At 45.1% G+C, this 20,765-nt stretch overlaps 1 protein-coding gene and 1 non-coding gene across 15 annotated transcripts in view; both read right to left on the bottom strand.

Annotated features, from left to right (window-relative positions):
* Positions 1–20,765, bottom strand: part of LOC119963054 (LIM domain-binding protein 2) — a 659,146-nt gene that overhangs the window by 21,666 nt on the left and 616,715 nt on the right. For 9 of the 14 annotated variants that reach the window (XM_038791570.1, XM_038791569.1, XM_038791573.1 and 6 more), the window contains 2 exons: positions 15,640–15,729; positions 13,288–13,433 (listed from right to left, as the gene is read on the bottom strand). In XM_038791570.1, coding sequence (XP_038647498.1) covers positions 13,288–13,433; positions 15,640–15,729 — 236 coding nt within the window. Of the gene's footprint in view, positions 1–12,253; positions 12,401–13,287; positions 13,434–15,639; positions 15,730–20,765 lie in introns of all 14 variants that reach the window. The other 5 variants (XM_038791574.1, XM_038791578.1, XM_038791576.1 and 2 more) reach the window with 4 other exon arrangements.
* trnag-ucc lies at positions 8,553–8,624 on the bottom strand. Its single transcript has one exon. It is a non-coding gene; the product is annotated as a tRNA-Gly (tRNA).

Here is a 20,765-nt window from a genome sequence, read left to right as displayed (position 1 = left end):
TGTGGTGACTAGGGGCTTTTCACAGTAACTCCATTGCAGTATTGATGTATCCTACTTGTGACAATAAAGGTTATTATTATTATCCATGTATTAATCAAAATGCCTTTTGAATGCTGTTAATGTATCTGCTTCCATAACCTCCCCAGGCAACGTGTTCCAGGCACCCACCACCCTCTGTAAAAGATCTGCTGACATATATCAGGTGGAGGCAGGAACCCCCAGGCAAGACAGCAGTTGGAGATCAGCTGGGTCCCAGCCTGATGATGAGCCTGTGGAACAGGGTTACCCGGAGCTGATGGAGAGCAGTCGGGACATTCAGAGGGTGATGACAGCGTCACTCCAGTAGATCCATAGCCAATTGGAGAAGTCATAGAGGCTACAGGCGCAAGAGATGTTGTTGGCAATGCATGGCAACGAGGCCAACACTGCTAGGATGGCGACCATAGTAGACAGCCTGGTGCTTGGCAATATTAGTGAAGGTATCCAAGGTGTCACGGAGTTGGCAAAGGTAATGACTGAGGGTCTCGACAAAATGTCCTCCTCGCTGGGGGATGTTACCCAGCACCAGGCTGAACTTGATGAGGTTCTGCGGGACATGTCCCGCTCTCAGATGGGAATGGCTGAGGTCCAGCAGAGCTGGTTCCAGTCAAAGCTGGGCATTGCTGAAGTGCTGCAGAGCATAGCCCAATCACTGAGGAACATCGCTGAGGTCGTCGATATGATGGTGCAGACCGTGGGGAACCACCAGGACTGGTAGAGCCAGATGATGCAGGGGCAGCGCGGGTTCGAACCAGCTGCCCCTCCGTCCCATGGTGAACCCCAGGGCCCTATGGGCACCGAGCGGGAGGAGGTGCTGAGTTCCAACCCGGACCCGTCCTGTGGAGTGGGGATGGTGGCCATCAGCTCCCCCGAGTTCCACTCCTCTGAGGAGGCCAGTCAGCCCACAGGACAGGGTCGCATGGCTGTGCATGTGCCACCGACAAGTCTCTGGCCTCAGAGCCCCCAGAGGACGGCTGCCAGGAGCATCAAAGGCAACGGGACAAGGTAAGCAGTTGGCTGCCTCCACCTCTGATGTGAATCCTCGGGAGACACCTGGACGTAGTGGTAGAGCTAGGAAGGCCAAGCACATCGAGGATCGTTGAGGGGACCGGGGAAGAGGGGAGGGGTGAGGGGGTGGGTTGTGAGAATGGGGGGGGGGGGGGGGGGGGCGGCACCATCGGGAGAGTGGGGAATTGTATTACACATTATACACCCTTGTGCACAACCATTATGACGCTTTTGTCACTTCCTTCCGCAAAGCAGGCTGACCTCTGAACCCTTGGCCCATCTCTCTGGGCATCTCCCCCTCCCTGTGGCACCCACCCAACCTCTGGTCATGGACATGTCCCCGGAGCTGTGTCCCATTCCCTGGAAATAGGGCTAAAGTGGCGATAAATGATTCTCGCCAAGGTACTGCAACATCCCAATTTCGCCTACGGGAGGGGGCCGGTTGCATCGCAAACTGTTTGGTGCCTGGCGCGGTTCTCGATTTTAGCCTCCCGCTATTCACCAGCTTTGATTCGCTTGAGCAAGAGCGTAACAAGGCTGGAGAATCGCACCCTGTGTGTCAAAAGGTGGGATTCTTTGGATAAATAGAGATGTTAGATTAAAAAAGGCTTATTACAAATATAGGGAGGCAATACAGAATGAAAAAATATAAAAAGGAAAGAAAAGGAAATGGAAGTGTAAGGGGAATATGAAATAATACTGTCAATTAAAACAAAAGGAAAATGGCTGCTTTTGTACACACCTAAGTGGATGAAGGATACGTGTGCAATTGATACCATGCCACCTTTTGATGATTAGGGCTCTCAAAGGTCTAGCATAGAACCCATGCCTTGTTCCTCTCAACAGCAATGGCTTCCAGAAGGCCGAAATGGGGTTTGCTGGTCAGAATATATAAATATATTTCTACACACATATAAATTGACCAGTCCAAACTTAGCCCAATGACCGTGTTATAATCTAACCCTCAAGATCAACTGGTGCGAGTCCAGGTCAGGAATCTTTCCCAGCACCCGCCTCAAACTCCACATCGTCCCAGTTTGGGGCATAAACATTTACCAGCATCCCCTCCAGCTTCCCACTCACCATCACAAACCTCTCCCCTGAATTTGCCACTATATTCCCCACCTCGAACGCTCCTCAATTATTTACCAGCACCGCCACTTCTTCATGTCCAGTCCCAAATGGAACATTTGCCTTACCCATCCTTTCTTCAACCTTGTCTGATTCCCTATCTTTAAATGCATCACTTGTAAAAAAGCAACATCCGACTTCAGCCTCAGGTGTGCGAACACACGGGACTATTTGACCGGCTCATTCAGCCCCCTCACATTTCACGTGACCAGCCTGGTGGGGTGCTCCCCGCCCCTCTCCCCTGCCAATCAACCATATCCCTGTTTGGGCCTGCTCCGGCCCATGCCATGCGACCCTCTAGGCCCACCCTCAGATATCCACCATTATCTTTCGAACTGCTCAACCACGACCACACCTTTGTCAGCATCCCCCTCCCCCAAACCAAACAGCACCGCCATCTCCCTCTTCAGCACCAACCACCTGACCAACCCCCACTGCGCTCCCATTAACTAGCCTGCTCAGCTAGCATGGCAGCCCCTGCCCAAGGCCTCCAAACCCCCGATTCTTCGCCCACCCTCCACACTCCTTCAAGAAACAAAGTAACAGAAAAAGGTGTATTCAACCTTGATGCTCCCCAAGCATCCCACCACCAAGCCCAACCAAACATTTCAAAGGGGAGAAAACTCTCCAACAACCACCAAAAGGAAACACCTGCTCACACCTCCTCAAAAGTTCAGTGTCCTCCTTCTCTTGCCAGTCCATTGTCTCTCAAAAATTCCGTCGCCTCCACTGGTGTCCCTCGATAGGAATCTCGATTCTGGAAAAGTACCCAGAGACGGGCTGGGTACAGCAACCCAAACTTCATCCCCTTCTTGAAGAGGACAGCCTTGACCTGATTGAACCCGGCCCTCCTCATCGCCAGATCTGCGCCCAGGTCCTGGTACACCCACAACTCATTGCCCTCCCAGGTGCACTTCTTCATCTGCCTCGCCCACCGCAGAATCTGCTTTTTGTCCAAGAAACGGTGCCCTCGGCGGCTTGCCCACCTGTGGCCTCCTCATCAGCGCCCTGTGCACTCAGTCGACCTCCAGGAGCTGGTCAAAAGCCCCCTCACCCATCAGCTTTTCCAACACCGTGGCCACATATGTGCCAGCCTTTGCTCATTCCCTGCCTTTGGACATTCCCAGAATTTGCAGACTTCTGGAGTGTTTCTCCAGATCCTCCATTTTCTCCTTCAGCCTCTTTTGGGTCTCCCGCATCACCCTCATCTCGGCCGTCAACGAGATGAGCTGGTCCTTGTACTCCCTCACCGTCTCCTCCACTTTTTTGCCTGGCCCTGGGACTCCAGCCTCTGCTCCACATGATCAATCCCCGCTTTAAGTTCCTCTAACACCTTGGCAAGGTCCTTCTGGGCTTCCCTTCTCTGCTCGCTGAACTTCTCACTTAAGAAGTCCACCAACTGCTCCGTTGACCACTGGGCAGGCATCTTTTTAAAAAATATATTTTTATTCTCCTTTTTCACATTTTCTCCCAAATTTGCACCCACTAACAATAAACAACAAGCAGTAACGAATATAATGTCAATCCCCATATCAACAACAATCCCATCCTACCACCAACCCCAAACAACTGCCCACATGTTAACATAAACAAATAACATAAGGGAATCAGGAATCACCCAGTTACCATTAACACATACAGTCCCTCTCCCCCCAAACCTCCCAACACCAGCCCCGCCCCCCCCCGCAACTAACGTCTGATGTAATCCAATTCTCGAAAGTGCATAATGAATAACGCCCATGAATTGTAGAATCCCTCCAACCTTCCCCTCAGTTTAAACTTAACCTTCTCAAGAGTCAAGAATTCCAACAGGTCCCCTCCCTGCCATGACAGGGCACAGGGTGGAGAGGTTGCTCTCCATCCCAACAGGATCCGCCTTCGGGCGATCAACGAGGCAAAGGCCACAACATCGGTCTCCGCACCCTTTTCCAACCCCGGCTGGTCCGACATCCCGAATATGGCCTCCCAAGGCCCGGGTCCAGTTTCATGTGCACCTAAATTACCCTAAAAATCTCCTTCCAGTAATCCTCCAGCTTTGGCAGGACCAAAACATATGAGCATGGTTTGCCGCCCCCCCCCCCCCCCCCCCCCCCCCCCCGGCCTGCAATGCTCACACACATCGTTTACCCCCTCAAAGAGCCAGCTCATCCTCGCCCTTGTAGCTTGTGCTGTATACACCACCTTCAGCTGTATCAGCCCCAACCTCGCACACGAGGTGGAGGCGTTCACCCTCCGCAGCACCTCACACCTGAACCCCTCCTCCATACCCTCTGCCAACTCTTCCCCACAATTTTCCTTGATCCCTTCCAGCGGCACCTTCTCCTTTTCCAAAATAGCCCCCTAAACCACCAATACAAACCCCTTCTCCTGTCATCAGCACCTCCTTCAGCAATGTGGAAGCCGGCTCTACTGGGAAGCTCTGTATCTCCTTTCTGGCAAAGGCTCGAACCTGCATGTATCCACCTTGGCCCTCTCGTATTTCTCATCTGCATGCTGCCCCCTCAGCGGCATCAGCCAGAAACAGAGTCCATGTTATTCCAGATGTATACTGTTGAGACCAGCTCCACGTCTCTGCTACCTATTTTCACCCTTTCGCATTCACTGTTGTGTTACATCTAGTACTGGATGTCTCCTCAGTCCTGTGCATGGGAAGGGAGTGTGCCAAATGGTATTTAATAACCCCTCAGAGTGACTTAAAGCTGCTGAAAACCTTTACACATGGAAATATGCAGTTCCACTGAATTAGAGCTGTTGACCACTGGCCATAGGGGACATCAGTGACTTATCGCATTCTCTTTTGTTATTACAAAACAAACAGGCAGATACAGCCCCGTTGCCGGGGGAAAGCGGGCAGCATAATCAAGGATCCCTCCCACCCGGCTTACTCACTTTTCCAACTTCTTCCATCGGGCAGGAGATACAGAAGTCTGAGAACACACACGAATAGACTCAAAAACCGCTTCTTCCCCACTGTCACCAGACTCCTAAATGACCCGCTTATTGACTGACCTCATTAACACTACACCCTGTATGCTTCAACCAATGCCAATGCTTACATTGTATATCTTGTGTTGTCCTATTATGTATTCTCATGTATTTTCTTGAATTTTGTTTAATTCCCTTTTCTTCCATGTACTGAATGATCTGTTGAGCTGCTTGCAGAAAAATACTTTTCACTGTACCTCGGTACACGTGACAATAAACAAATCCAATCCAATCCAAAGAGCGCACTGATAAGTGGAGCTTATCTGCAGATCATCGTGACAATGGAATACTGGGAAATTGATATAACCAGGATCATGGAACAGAAGTAAGCATACCCTGGCAAAATAGGCACTCATGGTGGAGGCGGTAACCTCTGTACTGCAGAGACCTCTGTTTTCCAGGCTAATTCTCATGATCTCTTTTTGTGTTTCCAGCAAATGCAGATGTCAACACAACCTCTCCCTCTCAATCAAGAGCCCACAATTACCAATCAAAGAACCGAAGAAGCACCATATCTTACAAGCACACTGTTCACCAGTGTAAATATTCTCACCTCGGTGGATCCTCACACAAGTGTAAATAGGGTGACACATGGTGAAAAGCATGGCACTAGTATCTCGGAGGAGGTTCCAGAGACAATGATAGCTGTGGTCAGTTCCCCTCGGAATACTGAAGAAATACCGAGCCCTGCTAAATTGAGGGAAGATGCAAGGCCTTAGAAGTCCCAGGAAAGAAAAGTCCGAGAGCAGAGGAGCAGATGCGTTCCCACATTTCAGCATTCCCTGAAGCAGTGCAAGGACTGCAGGGTAGTGTAAAGAATGGAGGAGGCAATCCAGCTCATGTGCACCACAATGGCTTGGGGTTATGAGCCCATGAGCTCTTCCATAGAGAGAGTGGTCAATCTCATGGACAGTCGCAGGCACGGCACTTGCACCTAATGCAGGACATGTGTGCACTGATGTACACAGAATGAATGCCACATACTGTTGCCTGGACAGGTCATTGGTGCTAACGGCACAGAGATTGTTTGGAGGGGGTGCCAGTTGTACCCCATTTGGTGCTCCACTCCGGTCATCCTAATTTTCCTAATAACTCAGCTAAGGACTGAGGATGTCATACAGGTTGATGAGGGTGTCGCTCCTCACAAGGTGCCTTCATAATCCTCAGCTCTAACAGGAGCATCCATACAGCAGGGCCCATGGAATGATTTGGGTGCAACTTCCTCTGGCACCTCCACAATGAGGAAAACTGCAACATGCATCTTAGCCATAAGCCAAGCTGCCTACAAATTCTCTGTGCCTTCAAGGGGGATTGTCGCATAGAAGCGTCTGAGCACAGAGGTGAACTTGTCATGTTCAGTAAAGTGGGATGGGTCCTCTTCTTTAAAATAAATTTAGAGTACCCAATTCATTTTTCTCCAATTAAGGGGCAATTTAGCATATTCAATCCACCTACCTTGCACATCTTTGGGTTGTGGGGGCGAAACCCACGCAAACACGGGGAGAATATGCAAACTCCACACGGACAGTGACCAAGAGCCTGGATCGAACCCGGGACCTCGGCACTGTGAGGCAGCAGGACTAACCCACTGCGCCACCATGCTGCCTTCTGGGGTGGATCTTCTTGCTGTAACTGTGCACTGTTGTGATTTGCAGCACTATTTTGTGATTTGCAGCACTATGTAAATAAAGACATTGAAGACACAAGTGTGACCCCTTTTTATTGATGGTGTGACAATAAAAGTATGAGATAGTGAAGGACAACAGGGTTCATTAATAGCGATGGCTGTGGCTCAGTTGTAGCACTCTTGCCTCTAAACCATAACGTTCTGGGATTAAGTCCCACTCTAGTCCAGTGCACTACTGATAGAGAGCTGCACTTTTGAAGGTACTGTCGTTTGGATGTGATGTTAAACCATGGCCCCATATGCCTGCTGAGATGGATATAGACAATTCTATGACACTATTTCGAAGAAGAGCAAAGGAGTTGTTACTGGTGCCCTGGACAATATCTATCCCCAATCAACATTATAAAATGAAACAAATTATCTGGTCATTATCATATTGCTGTTTGTGTGAGTTTGCTGTGTACAAATCTTCTTCCAATGAGCTGCCTCCTTCCATGACCTCACTATCTTCAAGGTCCACACAACTCTGGAGGGTACTGGAGTGCACCAGCCTGATCAGTCCAGGCAACAGAACCGCACCTCCAGAAGCCTGATGACCTGCTCAGTGGTCATCCTAATGAACAGGTGGCTTTGGTTAGAGCTCCTCTGTGCCTGTCTGGGTCTCTTGGAGGGGTCAGTAGCCATCTCTACAAGGACTATCTTTTGTCTCCTAGCATCCATTCACGGACTTTGTAAAAGTGATGTGAAAAACTGCAGCAACCTGGAATAGCAGAAAAGCAAGAAAGTACGCATGGAGGAATCTCTTCTTTTAGTTGCAGACCAGCTGAACCTTAAGGGAGTGGGAGTCCTTCCTGTTGATGAATCTCAGGAAGCGTAGCACGACACATGGCCCCGTCTACGTCAATGGCTCTGAAGTGGAGATTGTCGATAGTTTTACGTTCCTGGGGGTCACCAACAGCCTGTCCTGGTCCACTCACATTAATGCAACAGTCAAAAATGCCCAACAACGTCTCTACTTCCGATGGAAGCTGAAGAAATTCGGCATATCTGCCTCGACTCTCACAAACTTCTACAGATGTGCCACAGAGAGCAACCTATCCGGCTGCATCACAGCATGGTAGGGCAACTGCTCGGCCCAAGATCGCAAGAAACTGCAGAGTGTGGTGAACGCAGTCCAACGTATCACACAAGCTTGCCACCCTCCCACTGATTCTGTCTACACCTCCCGCTGCCTCAGGAAGGCAGACAGGTTTTCCCTCCTCCAGACCCTTCCATCAGGCAGAACATACACAAGTCTGAAAACCCGCACATCCAGTCATAGGAGCAGCTTCTTCCCCATAGCTACTAGAGTCCTCAACGACTCCCCCTCGGACTGATCTGTTCCCTGTAAGAACACTGTTCACGATGCCCTATGCTCCTCTTGCTCATGTATTTGCTTTGTTTGGCCCTTGTTCCGCACTGTAACCAATTACTTATTTGTCGGTATATTTTGTTGATTATTCTTTTTGTCTACTGTGTATGTACTGTGTATGTTCCCTTGGCCGCAGAAAAATACTTTTCACTGTACTTCGGTACATGAGACAATAAATCAGTCAATCAATCAATGGCTGGCTGCTTGCCACATGAGTGTAACTGATGATGCCCTGCACATGGAGGCAAATTCCACTGCCCTGTGTTTGTGAGGCTATATTTGTCATGGACCTAATGTACTGTGCCACCCTGGCAAATAGGGCATCAGTAACCTACAACACATTTTTTGTATTGCGATGGCCGGGAATCAAACCCGGGTCAAGTGCTTGGAAGGCAGCTATGCTCACCACTATACCACCATCGCTCACTATCAGTAACCTACAAGATGCAGAGGTGTGCTGCTGTTTGCAAGATGTCACCAAGGTACACAACTGATCCTTGGAAGGTGCCATAAACAAAGAAGCGCAGGATCACAATGACTTTGACAGCTACTGGCAGGCACAGTGACCAGTGCTGTGAGTGTGAGGTCTTCAGCAGTGAGACCACAGATGCTTGGGAGCTGCAATCTACTGCAGCACTGGATCTCGGTTTATCTCCAGGCATCTCCGATATTGACGGTAAATCTTATACTTAAGGTATGTGCTCCTTGTCCTTCCTGCCTGTCTCTCCACTCCCTGCCCTGTTGACGGCTGGGTGCAGCTCTTTTATTTGTGCTTTCCTGGGACATCGGCATTGCTGGCTATTCCTCATCACCACTGGGCCCAAAATCGAAGCGCTGTGCCCCCATTGCCAGATGCTGCTTCCTTGCATCCAGGTGGCCACCCAATTGTTCTTAGAAACCTTGCCTCCTCCTCTTATGCCCCATGATGCTAGGAGGGTGACAATCTCCTGCACTGCCCATTGTTTACTGCTTACTCTCCCTGCCATCTCTGCAGCGTCAAGACATCTGTTCCTAAGCGTAGAGCATTTCTCTATGCCATTCACCCTTTTATGGGGCTGAGTTAATTCCCTGGGGTGGCCGTGACTGGCTCCCCACTATACCTTCCTCCCTTAATTCCTGATCCTAGACAGCCTGTGTACCTCTAAGATAATCTCAACAGCTCCTGTTGATGAGTTTATAGGATCCCTGACTTAAACTGTTTCACTTTTTTGTGTATAGGACATACCTGTACAATTTTCCACATTGTCAGGTAGATGCCAGTGTTGTAGCTGTACTGGAGTAGCCTGACAAAGGAAGCTGTTAGCCCCAGAGCACATGTCTTCAGTACCATAGCCGTGATGTTGTCAGGACTCATTGCCTTTGTTGTATCCAGTGCCTTCAGCCATTTCGCGATATCACATGGAGTGAATTGAATTGGCTAAATACTGCATCAGTGATGCTGGGGACCTCTGGAGGAGGCCAAGATGGACCACTCACAAGACACTTCTGACTGAAAATGGTTGCAAATTCTTCAGCCTCATGTTTTGCACTGATATGCAGGGCTGCCCAGGAAGGAGATATTTGCAGATCCTCCTCCTTCTGTTAGTTGGTTAATTGTCCTCATTCACAAATGGATGTGGCAGGACTGCAGAGCTTTTACCTGATCCATTAATTGTGGAGTAATTTAGCTCCATCTATTGCATGCCGCTTCCACTGTTGACATGTAATTAGTACTGTGATGTAGCTTCACCAGGTTGGCACCTCATTTTAGGTATAACAGGTGCCGCTCATTGCATGCTCTGCTACACTTCATTGAATTGAGGTTGGTCCCTTGGCTTCATAGTAATGGTAGAATGAGGGATATACCAGGCAATGAGGTTGAATAAAATTTTGCTGTTGCTGATGGCTCACAATGTTTCATGTTTACCCAATTTTGGGCTCTTAGATCTGTTCTGAATCTATCCCATTTAGCATGGTGATAGTGCCACACAACACGATGAAGGGTGTCCTCAATGCGAAGGTGGAACTTTGTCTCCATAAGGACGCTTTGGTGGCCACTCCTATCAATCCTATCATCGACAGATGCATTGGACAGGTGGATTGGTGAGGATGAGGTCAAGAGATTTTCGCTTCATGTTGATTCTCTCACCACCTGCCGCAGACCCAGTCTGGCAGTTATGCCGTTCAGGAATCGGTCAGCTTGGTCAGTAGTGGTGCCACCAATCCACTCTTGATGATGGACATTGAAGACCCCACCTAGAGTAATTTCTGAACCCTTGCAACCCTCAGTGCTTCTTCCAATCAGTGTTTGATATGGAGGAGCACTGATTCATCAGCTGAATGAGGGATAGTAGGTGATAATCTGCAGGAGGCCTCGGTACCTGCACCTGATCTGATGCCATGAGACTTCAAAGGGGATGGAGTCAACATTCAGGATCCTAAGAAAACTCCTTCCCTATTGTGTACCACAGTACATCACCTCTTATGGGATCTGTGACCTTGGCTGTAAGATATGTTTAAAGGTTGTAAGATATAATTAGGTATTAATGAGTATGTCAAGCTATTGCTTGATTAGTCTGTGGCACAGTTCTCCCAATTTTGGCACCAGTTCCTAGATGCTACCAAAGAAGGATTTTGCAGGGCCGTCTGGGCAAAGTGCCTTTGCCACTTCCAGTGCCTCATTTGATGCCAGATGAAACATCTGATTTTATATTCATTTAACTTTTTAGCATAAGTTTAATATAACTGAGTGGACTGCTAGGCTTTTTTAGAGGACAGCTGTGAGGCAACAAGAGAGATGTGCATCTGGAATCACATGTAGAACAGACCAGATGAGGATGGCAGATTTCCTTCTCTGAAGGATATTAATATGTCAGATAGGTTTTTTTTATAACAAGCTGGGAGTTTCATCATTATTAATTAGACTAATTTTGTATTCAATATTTATTAATTAATTGAATTTAAATTCCCCAGCTGCTATAGTGAGATTTGAATTAATGGCTCCACAGGATTAGTCTTGGCCTGTGGATTACAACTCTAATACCATTACCATTCATTTAGCTTTCCAGTTGTCTGAGGGTGAGCCATATTTGACTTGAGATGAGCTCCCAATCACATATCTGCACTTGGATATGCACTTGAGGTATCGTAGGGCGTGAGGGCTATGGACTAAGAATTGGAAGGTGGAATTAGGTTGAATAATTGCTTTTCAGCTGGCACAGACATGATGGGCTGAATGGCCTCCTCTGTACCATAAAGTTTTCCACTTTTTTTAAGATCGTTGTTCCCACTTCTGTAACATCACCGACTCCTTCCTACATCAAGTCATCAGCTATTGAAACCTGCACCTGTGTTATAGTTACCTCTAGATTTGACTATTTCAACACACTTATGGCTAGTTTCCAATATTCTATCCTCCATAATCTTGATGTAATCCTAAACTCCACTTCCTATGTTGTAACTCACACCAAGTCCTGTTCAACCATCATCCAGGTCCTTGTGACCTACATTAGGTCCTAGTTAAGCAATTCCTTTATTTTAAAATTCTCATCACTTGTTTTCAAATCTCACCATGGCGTTGTTACTCCCTATCTCTGTAATCGTCCCCAGCCATCCGAGATGTCTGAGCTCATCTAATTCCCACTTCTTGAGCATCCACTCTTTTAATCATTCACCTATTGGTGGCCCTCCTTCAACTGCCAAGGCCCTAAGCTCTTGAACTCTCTTCTCAAATTTCTACGTACTCCTTAAAATCTACTTCTGTGGCCAAGCTTGGTTAAAATGCCGTAATATCTCTCATGTGGCTTGGGGTCAAATTTTACATTGTAATGCTCCTGTGAATCACTGTGTGTCATTTTATTATGTTAAAGGTGCTATATAAATACAGATTGTTGATGTTGAAGCTACTAATAGGACCCCTACAACCACCTGGCTTAGAAGAGCTATCTCAGTATGGACAGGAGGATGAAATCTGGGACTTTTTTTTCATGTATATTGCTCAGCTACGTGCTGAGTAAATACAATTTAATAAAAACAATTTTATTTTTTTCTCTTCTGCTTTTCTGGGGATTTACCTGTTCTGGAGCAGTGGAGGACGACATCTAGGATGTCATATGGAGCCGCTGTGCTGCACTGTGCGATGAGGATGCTGACATTTCAGGAGTAGCCACCATGGGGGAGACGTTGTCCTGAAGGACGTGGATGGAGCCCTGCTGTAGCTGCTGCCAGAGGAGGGAGGATACCGTGGGTCTCGATTACATTGTTGGAGCCGCTTATTTAAAAACATATTTTTCGTTTCTTTCATGTCTGTCAGTGTGTGCTTTTAAAAAAATTGTTTTGCTGAGTCTCATTCGATTTAAAAAAAAAGTGAGGGTGGGGCTTTAATTGAAGGTTGCAAATTTATGAGATGCAGCTGGTTTCAGGGTAGTATTTGAAGGCTGATTTCTGGATTATGATATCTTCATGGAATATGAATGCGTTGGGGAGGCATTCCATCATTTTTGATTGTTCAGCTCTTTGCGGCTGGGCTAAACATCATCATGATGCAATGTGTTGCTTGGGAGCTAGAAATTGGTCTTGGTGAATCTATCCGAGTTTATCGAGTAAATAAAAGCAGGCTCATGGAAGTAAGAAAAAAAGTCAGTATTAACACATGTTACCACTGTTCATAACCATGGTTTTATATACCATGTTTATTTTTATAAACCGTTTATTTTGGAGAATAAAAGGTCACAGTATCTACAATGTAACTGAGCCACTTTTGCTGTGACAAATGTCGTTTTGTTTTTCACTCTCAGTCCTATACACTTGGGATTAATTTATCTCATGTAAAATACAGGTGCTGATGGAACAAAATAGAAAAGACAGATACTGTCGGAGAAAGTTTGATTTTGAAGACTTTCGAAGAGACCCGGATGGAACTGTATGAAAATGGGGCACTCTATAATTACACTTGGATTATTTTCTGGATATTAGCAGGTAAAGATTACTGAGAAAAGTTGACACCACAAAGAGAATCAATACAACCATCTCAACAATGTATATATGCTTTGAGTAACTAATGGAAAGTTAATACAGTCCATACGCAGAAGTGAAAGGAGATGCTTACAGGTACCTGACTGGAGAGACTGAAGTTCCCTACGGGGCTCTTTTTCTTGCTGTTTGTACTGTTGGTATTCCCTGCGCTGCTGTTTGAGGTGCTGCTTGCTGAGTTCTTCCGCTTTCTTCGTTTATTTGTCTGTTGTCTGGTAGGTTCTGTTGTACAAAATAAGACAAAACAAAATGCGAAAAGAATCAAGATCAGAGTTTTTGGGTCAGCTCAACATTGATTATGTTGTGACCTTGCCTCATGAGCTGCTATATCAAGAGCAACAAGCTGAAGGTACATATTGCATGAAGCTCCAGAATCCTGGCCAGTCAAACTATAGTGCATGGGTCCTATCTCCTGACACATTCTCAAAAAACAAATTCCCTTTATTGCGTTCATTAATTTCATTTACTCAACATGTAATTAATTTAGCAAAATAGTTTGCATCATATTAGACCACCAAAGCTGGATCAGATTGTTGAAGATCACATTATTTCAATTCCTGGATGTTTATCTGGAGTGTTTGGTGGTTTAACTTCAATATTTGCTAATTGAATATCAGTACTCAATTGGTACAAGTTGGCTTCAGAATCATAACTGGATAATGATAGGCATTCTGGAAGGTCAAAAATGTTGATTTCCTAATATCAGTTTGGTCGCTCTCTAATGATTCCCTGACTTTAAATCTCAGATCTTCAATAAAGTGAAGACGAGAATTAAAGTGAAAATATTTCCTACCAGGAAGCAAAGTTTTAAAAATGTTTCATTTGGAGGGATGTGTAGCTTGTATTGATGGCACTTTCCTTGCTCATTGTACCAGTAATTTCTCACGTAACACCTTTTCTAACTAATTTGGAATACTTTTTTATTAGAATAGTTATAATGCAGATCCTGTCGATTAATTAATTTCTTTTTTGGTTTATTTTAAACATAGGAAAAATATACATTGAGGAAAGGTCATTTGGCTTGCTTCTGTCTTCAAATATTTTACAACTTACATCATATGGACTAGCCCAATTTAATTAATATCCTGCGGGAGGTGAATAAATGATGAAACTTCTTAAGAAGACAGTACTCAATCTATTCTTCATAATTATTCTGCTCTCTTTATTGATGGAGTTGTTTCAAATAGTATTAAATACCTTTGACGGGCATTTATTCCACATTTCAGGCACATTGTGAAGGAAAACATCCTAATGTCGAGTCTTACAATATTTTGCATGTACGTCTTGGAGGCCTGTTTACAGTTCAGATTAGCCTCCTTGCTTCTATATTGTCCGTGCTTCTTGATCATGTTCCTTTCAAATTTCTTTCGTCCATTAAAAACAAATTCATTTTGTGAACTTTTCTTTATGACAAGCCCCTAATTTTCCAAATTATTCTTGCTATTCTTTTTCAAATTCTCTTTATTTGTTCACTTTCACATTTCAGCAAAGTAGGTAAATAAACAGGTATTGTCTTTGCCCCTTCCCTATGACAATGCTATTCCTTATTAAGCCAGAAGGAGGTGAACATGTGGTGGGAGAAATTAATTGCCAGCTTTTGTGAGATGTTCAACATGTACAAGGATTCCCACCTAATGTCCTAGTTGAAAAGTCCCAAAATGTATGTGGCTGCCAAAACTGAGTCTTGAATATGGAACCACAGGTATATGAAGTGAGCATAATTGGTCCAGGGCCAACCACGGGAGATTTCCTCTGGTTGAGGTACAATAATAGTGTTGTAGAAATTGCAGTATAAGGGTGTGGCACATAAAAAGTAAACGTGGGACTGCGTAATGTACTGCCCACACAATGTTGTAAGAGAACACATGATATGCATCTAGGGGTCAGTATGTAGGTCGAAGCAAGAATGGAGACAGCTCCTAACTTGGATATTTAATATGCTTATAGATATACTTCTAGTAGTTAATAAATACTTACTTTTGAACTACCTCTGACTACGAATACCGTAACACCTTCTGAACTATGCCCAACGTCTTACAACAAACATAAGGCAAACACTTCCTCTAATCGCTATTTCTAACAAAAGTCTAAACACATTCCTTCAGAACGTTTTTACAATTTCACTAGAAATAGAAATATAGCAAACGTTCCCTTTCTATTTGTGATGTTACTAACACATAGTGATCAGACAAAATCTTCCTCCATATATAGCTTGTACAATTAGTTACATGAGATTAGTCGATATGGAATAGGTCTTTACAAGTTTGTGGTCCAAACTATGGACTCCAGATGCTGTTATTAGGACTGCAAAAACCATTTGAACCACCAAGATTGGATAGCCTCATTATTCTCTCCCCATCTTTATTATTTTATATAATATATACTTCGAATGACTTTAACAAAAAGTAATTAAACTTTGTTTTCTTACCGTTATGCGCTGGGCGCGCTGAGCGAGGTTGTGGGGTTGAGGCGGTGTGACGTAGGAGAAAGGGTATAACAGCTGATTGTGAGGTTCGACCTGAAGGATTACAGCATCATGGGACAGGTATTTTACTCTTACATGGTTGTTACTTACAGCGGTTTTACCGGTTCATATACGATATAGTTTATATTATATAATTCTTCTGTTATTTTTGTGACAGAATGAATTTCCTCAATTTTTCTCCTCAGTCCCCCAGTTCCTCTAAACCACTTATCTCTATGGCCGAAAGGGCAGTCAAGTGATCTGTTTGGAGCCTCTGCCAGTGCCACTCTGAGCCTGACAGTTGGAGGAGTACAAGAATGGCTAGGGGACCACGTACAGTCCCTCCAATTGTACCTCCCCTTTCTGTGGGGAGGCATTTACCCTCTGCTCAGCGCCTTCCCAAGACAGCACGGCTGAGATCGGAAACCAGGCAGCATGGGAGATTACATCTTGCATCCTACCACCACTGAGACACAGCGTACTGGTTCTCCATTGTGCTGGTGCTCCAATGTGATGAGCCACCTCAACACTTGTTGTATTGCATGATTATATAATTCCCAAATCACTACATCTTCTTTGCACTTGAAGATGTAAGATGAAACAATGATGATAATAGTTTACAAACTAACTGCCTTTAATAATATAGATTCTACAGTTATGTAAATTATGTAAGGACTCTAACAACGACAAACCTTAGCGCAGTCTGCAGGTAATACATAACTAACAACAATCAGTATCAGCCCTTGTACTACAGACTAGAGACACTACATGACCAAAGAATTACAGAAACATTAGACTTCTTTGACATTTACCAAATGCACTATAACCCGAAAACTGCAAGTATGATTTGGGTTCAGTTCTCTCGCTTGGATTCGAGAATCAAGAGGTCAGCAAGCCTGATTTATGATGCTCCTGATATTTTGATCACTAATTTTATTGGTTGGGATATGGGATCTGCTGGCCTCTGCGACCAATTCTCTGATCCATGATTCTGTTGAGCAAAGCAACAGGACTGGAGTCTTGTAAATTTGCAAGTGAATAGATATTTCAAGCCCCTTGGTTTTACCTTGATGAAAGATTACAGACCTGAAGCATTAACTCGGTTTCTCTCTTCATAGATGCTGTCAGACCTGCCGAATATTTCCAGCATTTTCAGCTTTTAATTTTTGATTTCAAAAAATTGCATTTTTTTCATTATGAAACCCTTTATACTCTTATGCTCATTAAGTAATCTTAATTTACTCAGAACACCAGATTAGATGCTAAACTGGCTATTTATCATCATATTCTGCTTGCCTCAAGCAGTTTGGGAGGAAACTGAAGTTATCAACAACTTGTATGGTTTACTTCAACTGGTCAGACATACAGTACAATTTACTTACTAAAATGGTCTACTGGCCTAAGAGGAGTTGGGCCTGTGCTGGTGAGTAGCCTGACCCACATCAAGTGCCACACATTAGTTTTTGGAGCACTGTTCTGAAACTGATACACCATTACATTAGCACCAGAACATCTAGTTAAATGGGGCAATTTTGGTTTTAGCAGCAAGAACCATAAATTTCATAGGCTTACACATTCGATATTGCAACACAATGAATCCGTCACCAAACTCACAGAACTATCACAGCAGGTTTGATACCAAATTTAAACTGTAGCGGGAGTGTAAAATATCTTACATATCCTGAAAAGAGATTTGTTCAGTTTTACCTGGATGACTTCACCTGAATCTCATGTGATTTACCACCAAATAATTTCCAGTTAATTGTTACCGTAGAATATTTGTATGCTTTGTATTTATTTACCTCCTTCAGTTTTTATTTGTTAATGTATGTATTTAGATATGCATATATATATATATATATATATATATAGTCGTAATTCAAAGATTTAAAAAATCTCTTAATTGGATTGGCCAGTTTTACAGCACTTTCAGGCTGGACAGTGAAATTTTATTTTTGCATTTTCCTGGACTCAACTTTCCTTAAAAAAGTTATCTACAAGGGCTGATTTAGGAGCTGAATGTTTCAGTGCCAAACCTAAAAAGCATCAATGGCAGCCAGAATCAGCATGCTTCTGTGGAAGATTTAGGAAATAAATATACAATTATTTCAAGGTTGTAAAATGTAGAGAATGTAGATACATTATTAAAAAATCATCCCTTTTTATATTCTTACCAAAAAAGTACTTATTTGTAACCTATTTCTAGGGACTATTCTGATGGGCGTGTTGCAGCCAACAGGTGGGGATAACTTCATACCAGTGTTTTCTGGGTTCAGCAATATTGGCTCAGGCCAGATATAAGTCACCTTCTCCATTGTTCAAAAAGAAGACTCTTGAATGCCCCTCTTACAGCCTTCCATTGTTCATTCAAAGTTGTTTATTCTTTATTTTACACTGAATATTCAGAGGTACAAATGAACCATTTTAATGAAACAACACAAGGTGTATTATATTTGCATGACTTCAATCTGAATTTTTAAAAAATGTTTTTATTCTTCATTTTCACATTTTCCTTCAAAGTTTACACCCCACCAACAAGCAGTAAACGGTAACAGATACAAAGTCAATACCCTGAACATCAACAACGATCCCATCCTCCCACCACCCCAACCAACGGCCCACCTGTCAATATATGCATCAAATAAAACAACCCCTCCCACGGTGGAAAAAAAACCAAAGGCGAAAAAGAGAAAGGAGTCCGGAATCACCCATGGTCACCATTAACCTATAGAATCCCCCCCCCCCCCCCCAACGACACTCAATACCATCCAACCTCCGAAAGAGTACCGTAAATGACATCCAAGAGTTGTAAACCTCCCCCCCCCCCAACTCCCCCCCTCCACTTCCTCTTGTAAACATCCTCCCCCCCAACCTCAGTTCCTTCCCCCCAACTTTCCATCCCGGCTAGACCCCCTCGGACCCTGTTCTGCCAGGCTCCGATGGCCGCAGCCCCTCCCCCACCTCACCGCAGTTCACTGGCCGGGTTAAACCGGCCAGCGTGGAGGCCTCCGCCCGGGTCTCTCCCCCTTGCCCGGCCCCAGGAAAAACCCAGAAGTCCCCTTTAGCACACAAACCCCACATACACACCCATACCCCAAAGAACCCTCATTACGACTGAAAGTCTCATTTCTTCCCTTGTCCAAATTTATACAATGTTGGCTCCTATAGCCCATACACCAGCATACAGTGAAACAAAAAAAAGAAAAAATACAGTCATGAGGCTTCATCGGTATATGACCATTTCTCTATTCTGTCACAGTCCTTCTGCCTTCGCAAACTCCTCCGCTGCTTCCGCCGCCCAAAATAAAAGTCCTTGAACTTGTAGGGCATCCTCAGCTTCACTGGATATACAATGCCGCACTGCACCGTGCTCATGTACAGTGCCCTCTTCACCCGCTTGAAGGCAGCCCGCCTCCTCGCCAGCTCCACCGTAAAGTCCTGGTATAAGCGTACACCAGCTCCAGCCCACTGCACCACCCACTTCTGCTTAGCCCAGCACAGGACTTTCTCCTTTACACTGTACCTACGGAAGCAAAGAGTCACTACTCTTGGCGGCTCACTTGCCTTTGGTACAGGCCTCCACGCCGATGAGCCCGATCGGGAGGGATCCTTCCCCTCCCCCAATAGTTTCGCCAACATCAAAGCAAAATACTCAGTCGGCCTCGGTCGTTCCACTCCTTCGGGCAGCCCCACAATCCTCAAATTCTGTCGCCTGGATCTGTTTTCCAGGTCTTCCATTTTGCCTTGCAGATCCTTGTTGGTCTCTATCACCTTCCGCATCTCCTTCCCCATCGAGGTAAGTTGATCACTGTGCTGCAATAATGTCTCTTCCACTTCCTTCAGCGCCTCGCCTTGCTCCCGTACCACCGCCATTGCGCTCGCCACCACTGTCCTCACCGGGGTAATCGGCTCCTCCACCAGCACTTCCATCTCCTTCCTCATTGCCTCCATGTGTTTTGTAAACTGCCTTTAGACTTCCACGGTCATCACTTCACTTATTTCTTCAGCCGTAAGCAATGCGGCCTCCCCTGGTGCTCCAGCCTCCATTTTCTTTATTCACTCCGCGGTGACCTTTCCACTCCCCGATGGACTTTCAGCCGCTTTTTTCACGGCCGTTTTTTTGCTGATCTTCGACATTTCCCCTCCCTGTGCTGTCTCCTGACTTTTGCTGCCTCCGTTGCCCTTAGGACCGGGCGTTACCCCCCGACAATGCCGTTCCCGAACGGGAGCCCTCCAACGCGCGTCTGCCTCCCGCCCGCCGTCACCAGAAGTCGGCTTCAATCTGAATTAACAGATCATCCATATTAGGCAAATTTAAATTACCAATAACCTGTATTTGTTATCACTAGGGTAGCCAAGTACAGAAAGAACACTAATTAAGTGTCTCCATGTGGTGATGCAATATCTGGTAAGACCATTACTTATTCTCTTTCAAGTGGGAGAATCCTCTTTCCTTCCCATTTCAAAAAAACACAGAGAAGCATATATGTGAAGATACTTTGCTGACTATTGGAAAATTTACAGCTTGAGCAATTATAGACAAACTTGCATTCTTGTAGCTCTTTTCCCGACCTCAAGATATTCCGGCATGCTTTACAGCGAATGAAGTACACTTTGTAATGCAGTCACTGCTGTAATGTGGGAAGCATGACAGGCAATTTATGCTCACCAAGCACCCACAAACAGAAATATCATAATGACCCCATGCTCTGTTTTAGTGATGTTAACTGTGGGATATAAATTAGCATGGGGAATAACTCCTCCACTCGTCTTTGAAATATTACCATGGGATCTTTCACGTCCACTTGACAAAGCAAACTGGGCCTTTGTTTAATGTCCCATTCAAAAGCTGATACCACCGCAGCGAAGCACACTCTCAGTTCTGCACTCGAGTGTCAATTTAAATTTTGTGCCCCAATCTCTGGAATGGGACTTGAACCCGTAAACGTCAGACTCAGAGATGAGAGAGCTAACAACTGAGCTTCCATTGACACACGAGGAGAGAAGATGGATCACTTTTATAATTGCAGGAAACAAATCATGTTTTCTATCATGCAACGTGCAATTCTTAAAATTTGCATTGATATATA

The sequence above is a fragment of the Scyliorhinus canicula genome, chromosome 3 (assembly GCF_902713615.1).
Source record: "Scyliorhinus canicula chromosome 3, sScyCan1.1, whole genome shotgun sequence".
NCBI lineage: Eukaryota > Metazoa > Chordata > Chondrichthyes > Carcharhiniformes > Scyliorhinidae > Scyliorhinus > Scyliorhinus canicula.
Note: the sequence above shows the minus strand (reverse complement) of the source record. Positions and strands in the feature narration are given on the sequence as shown.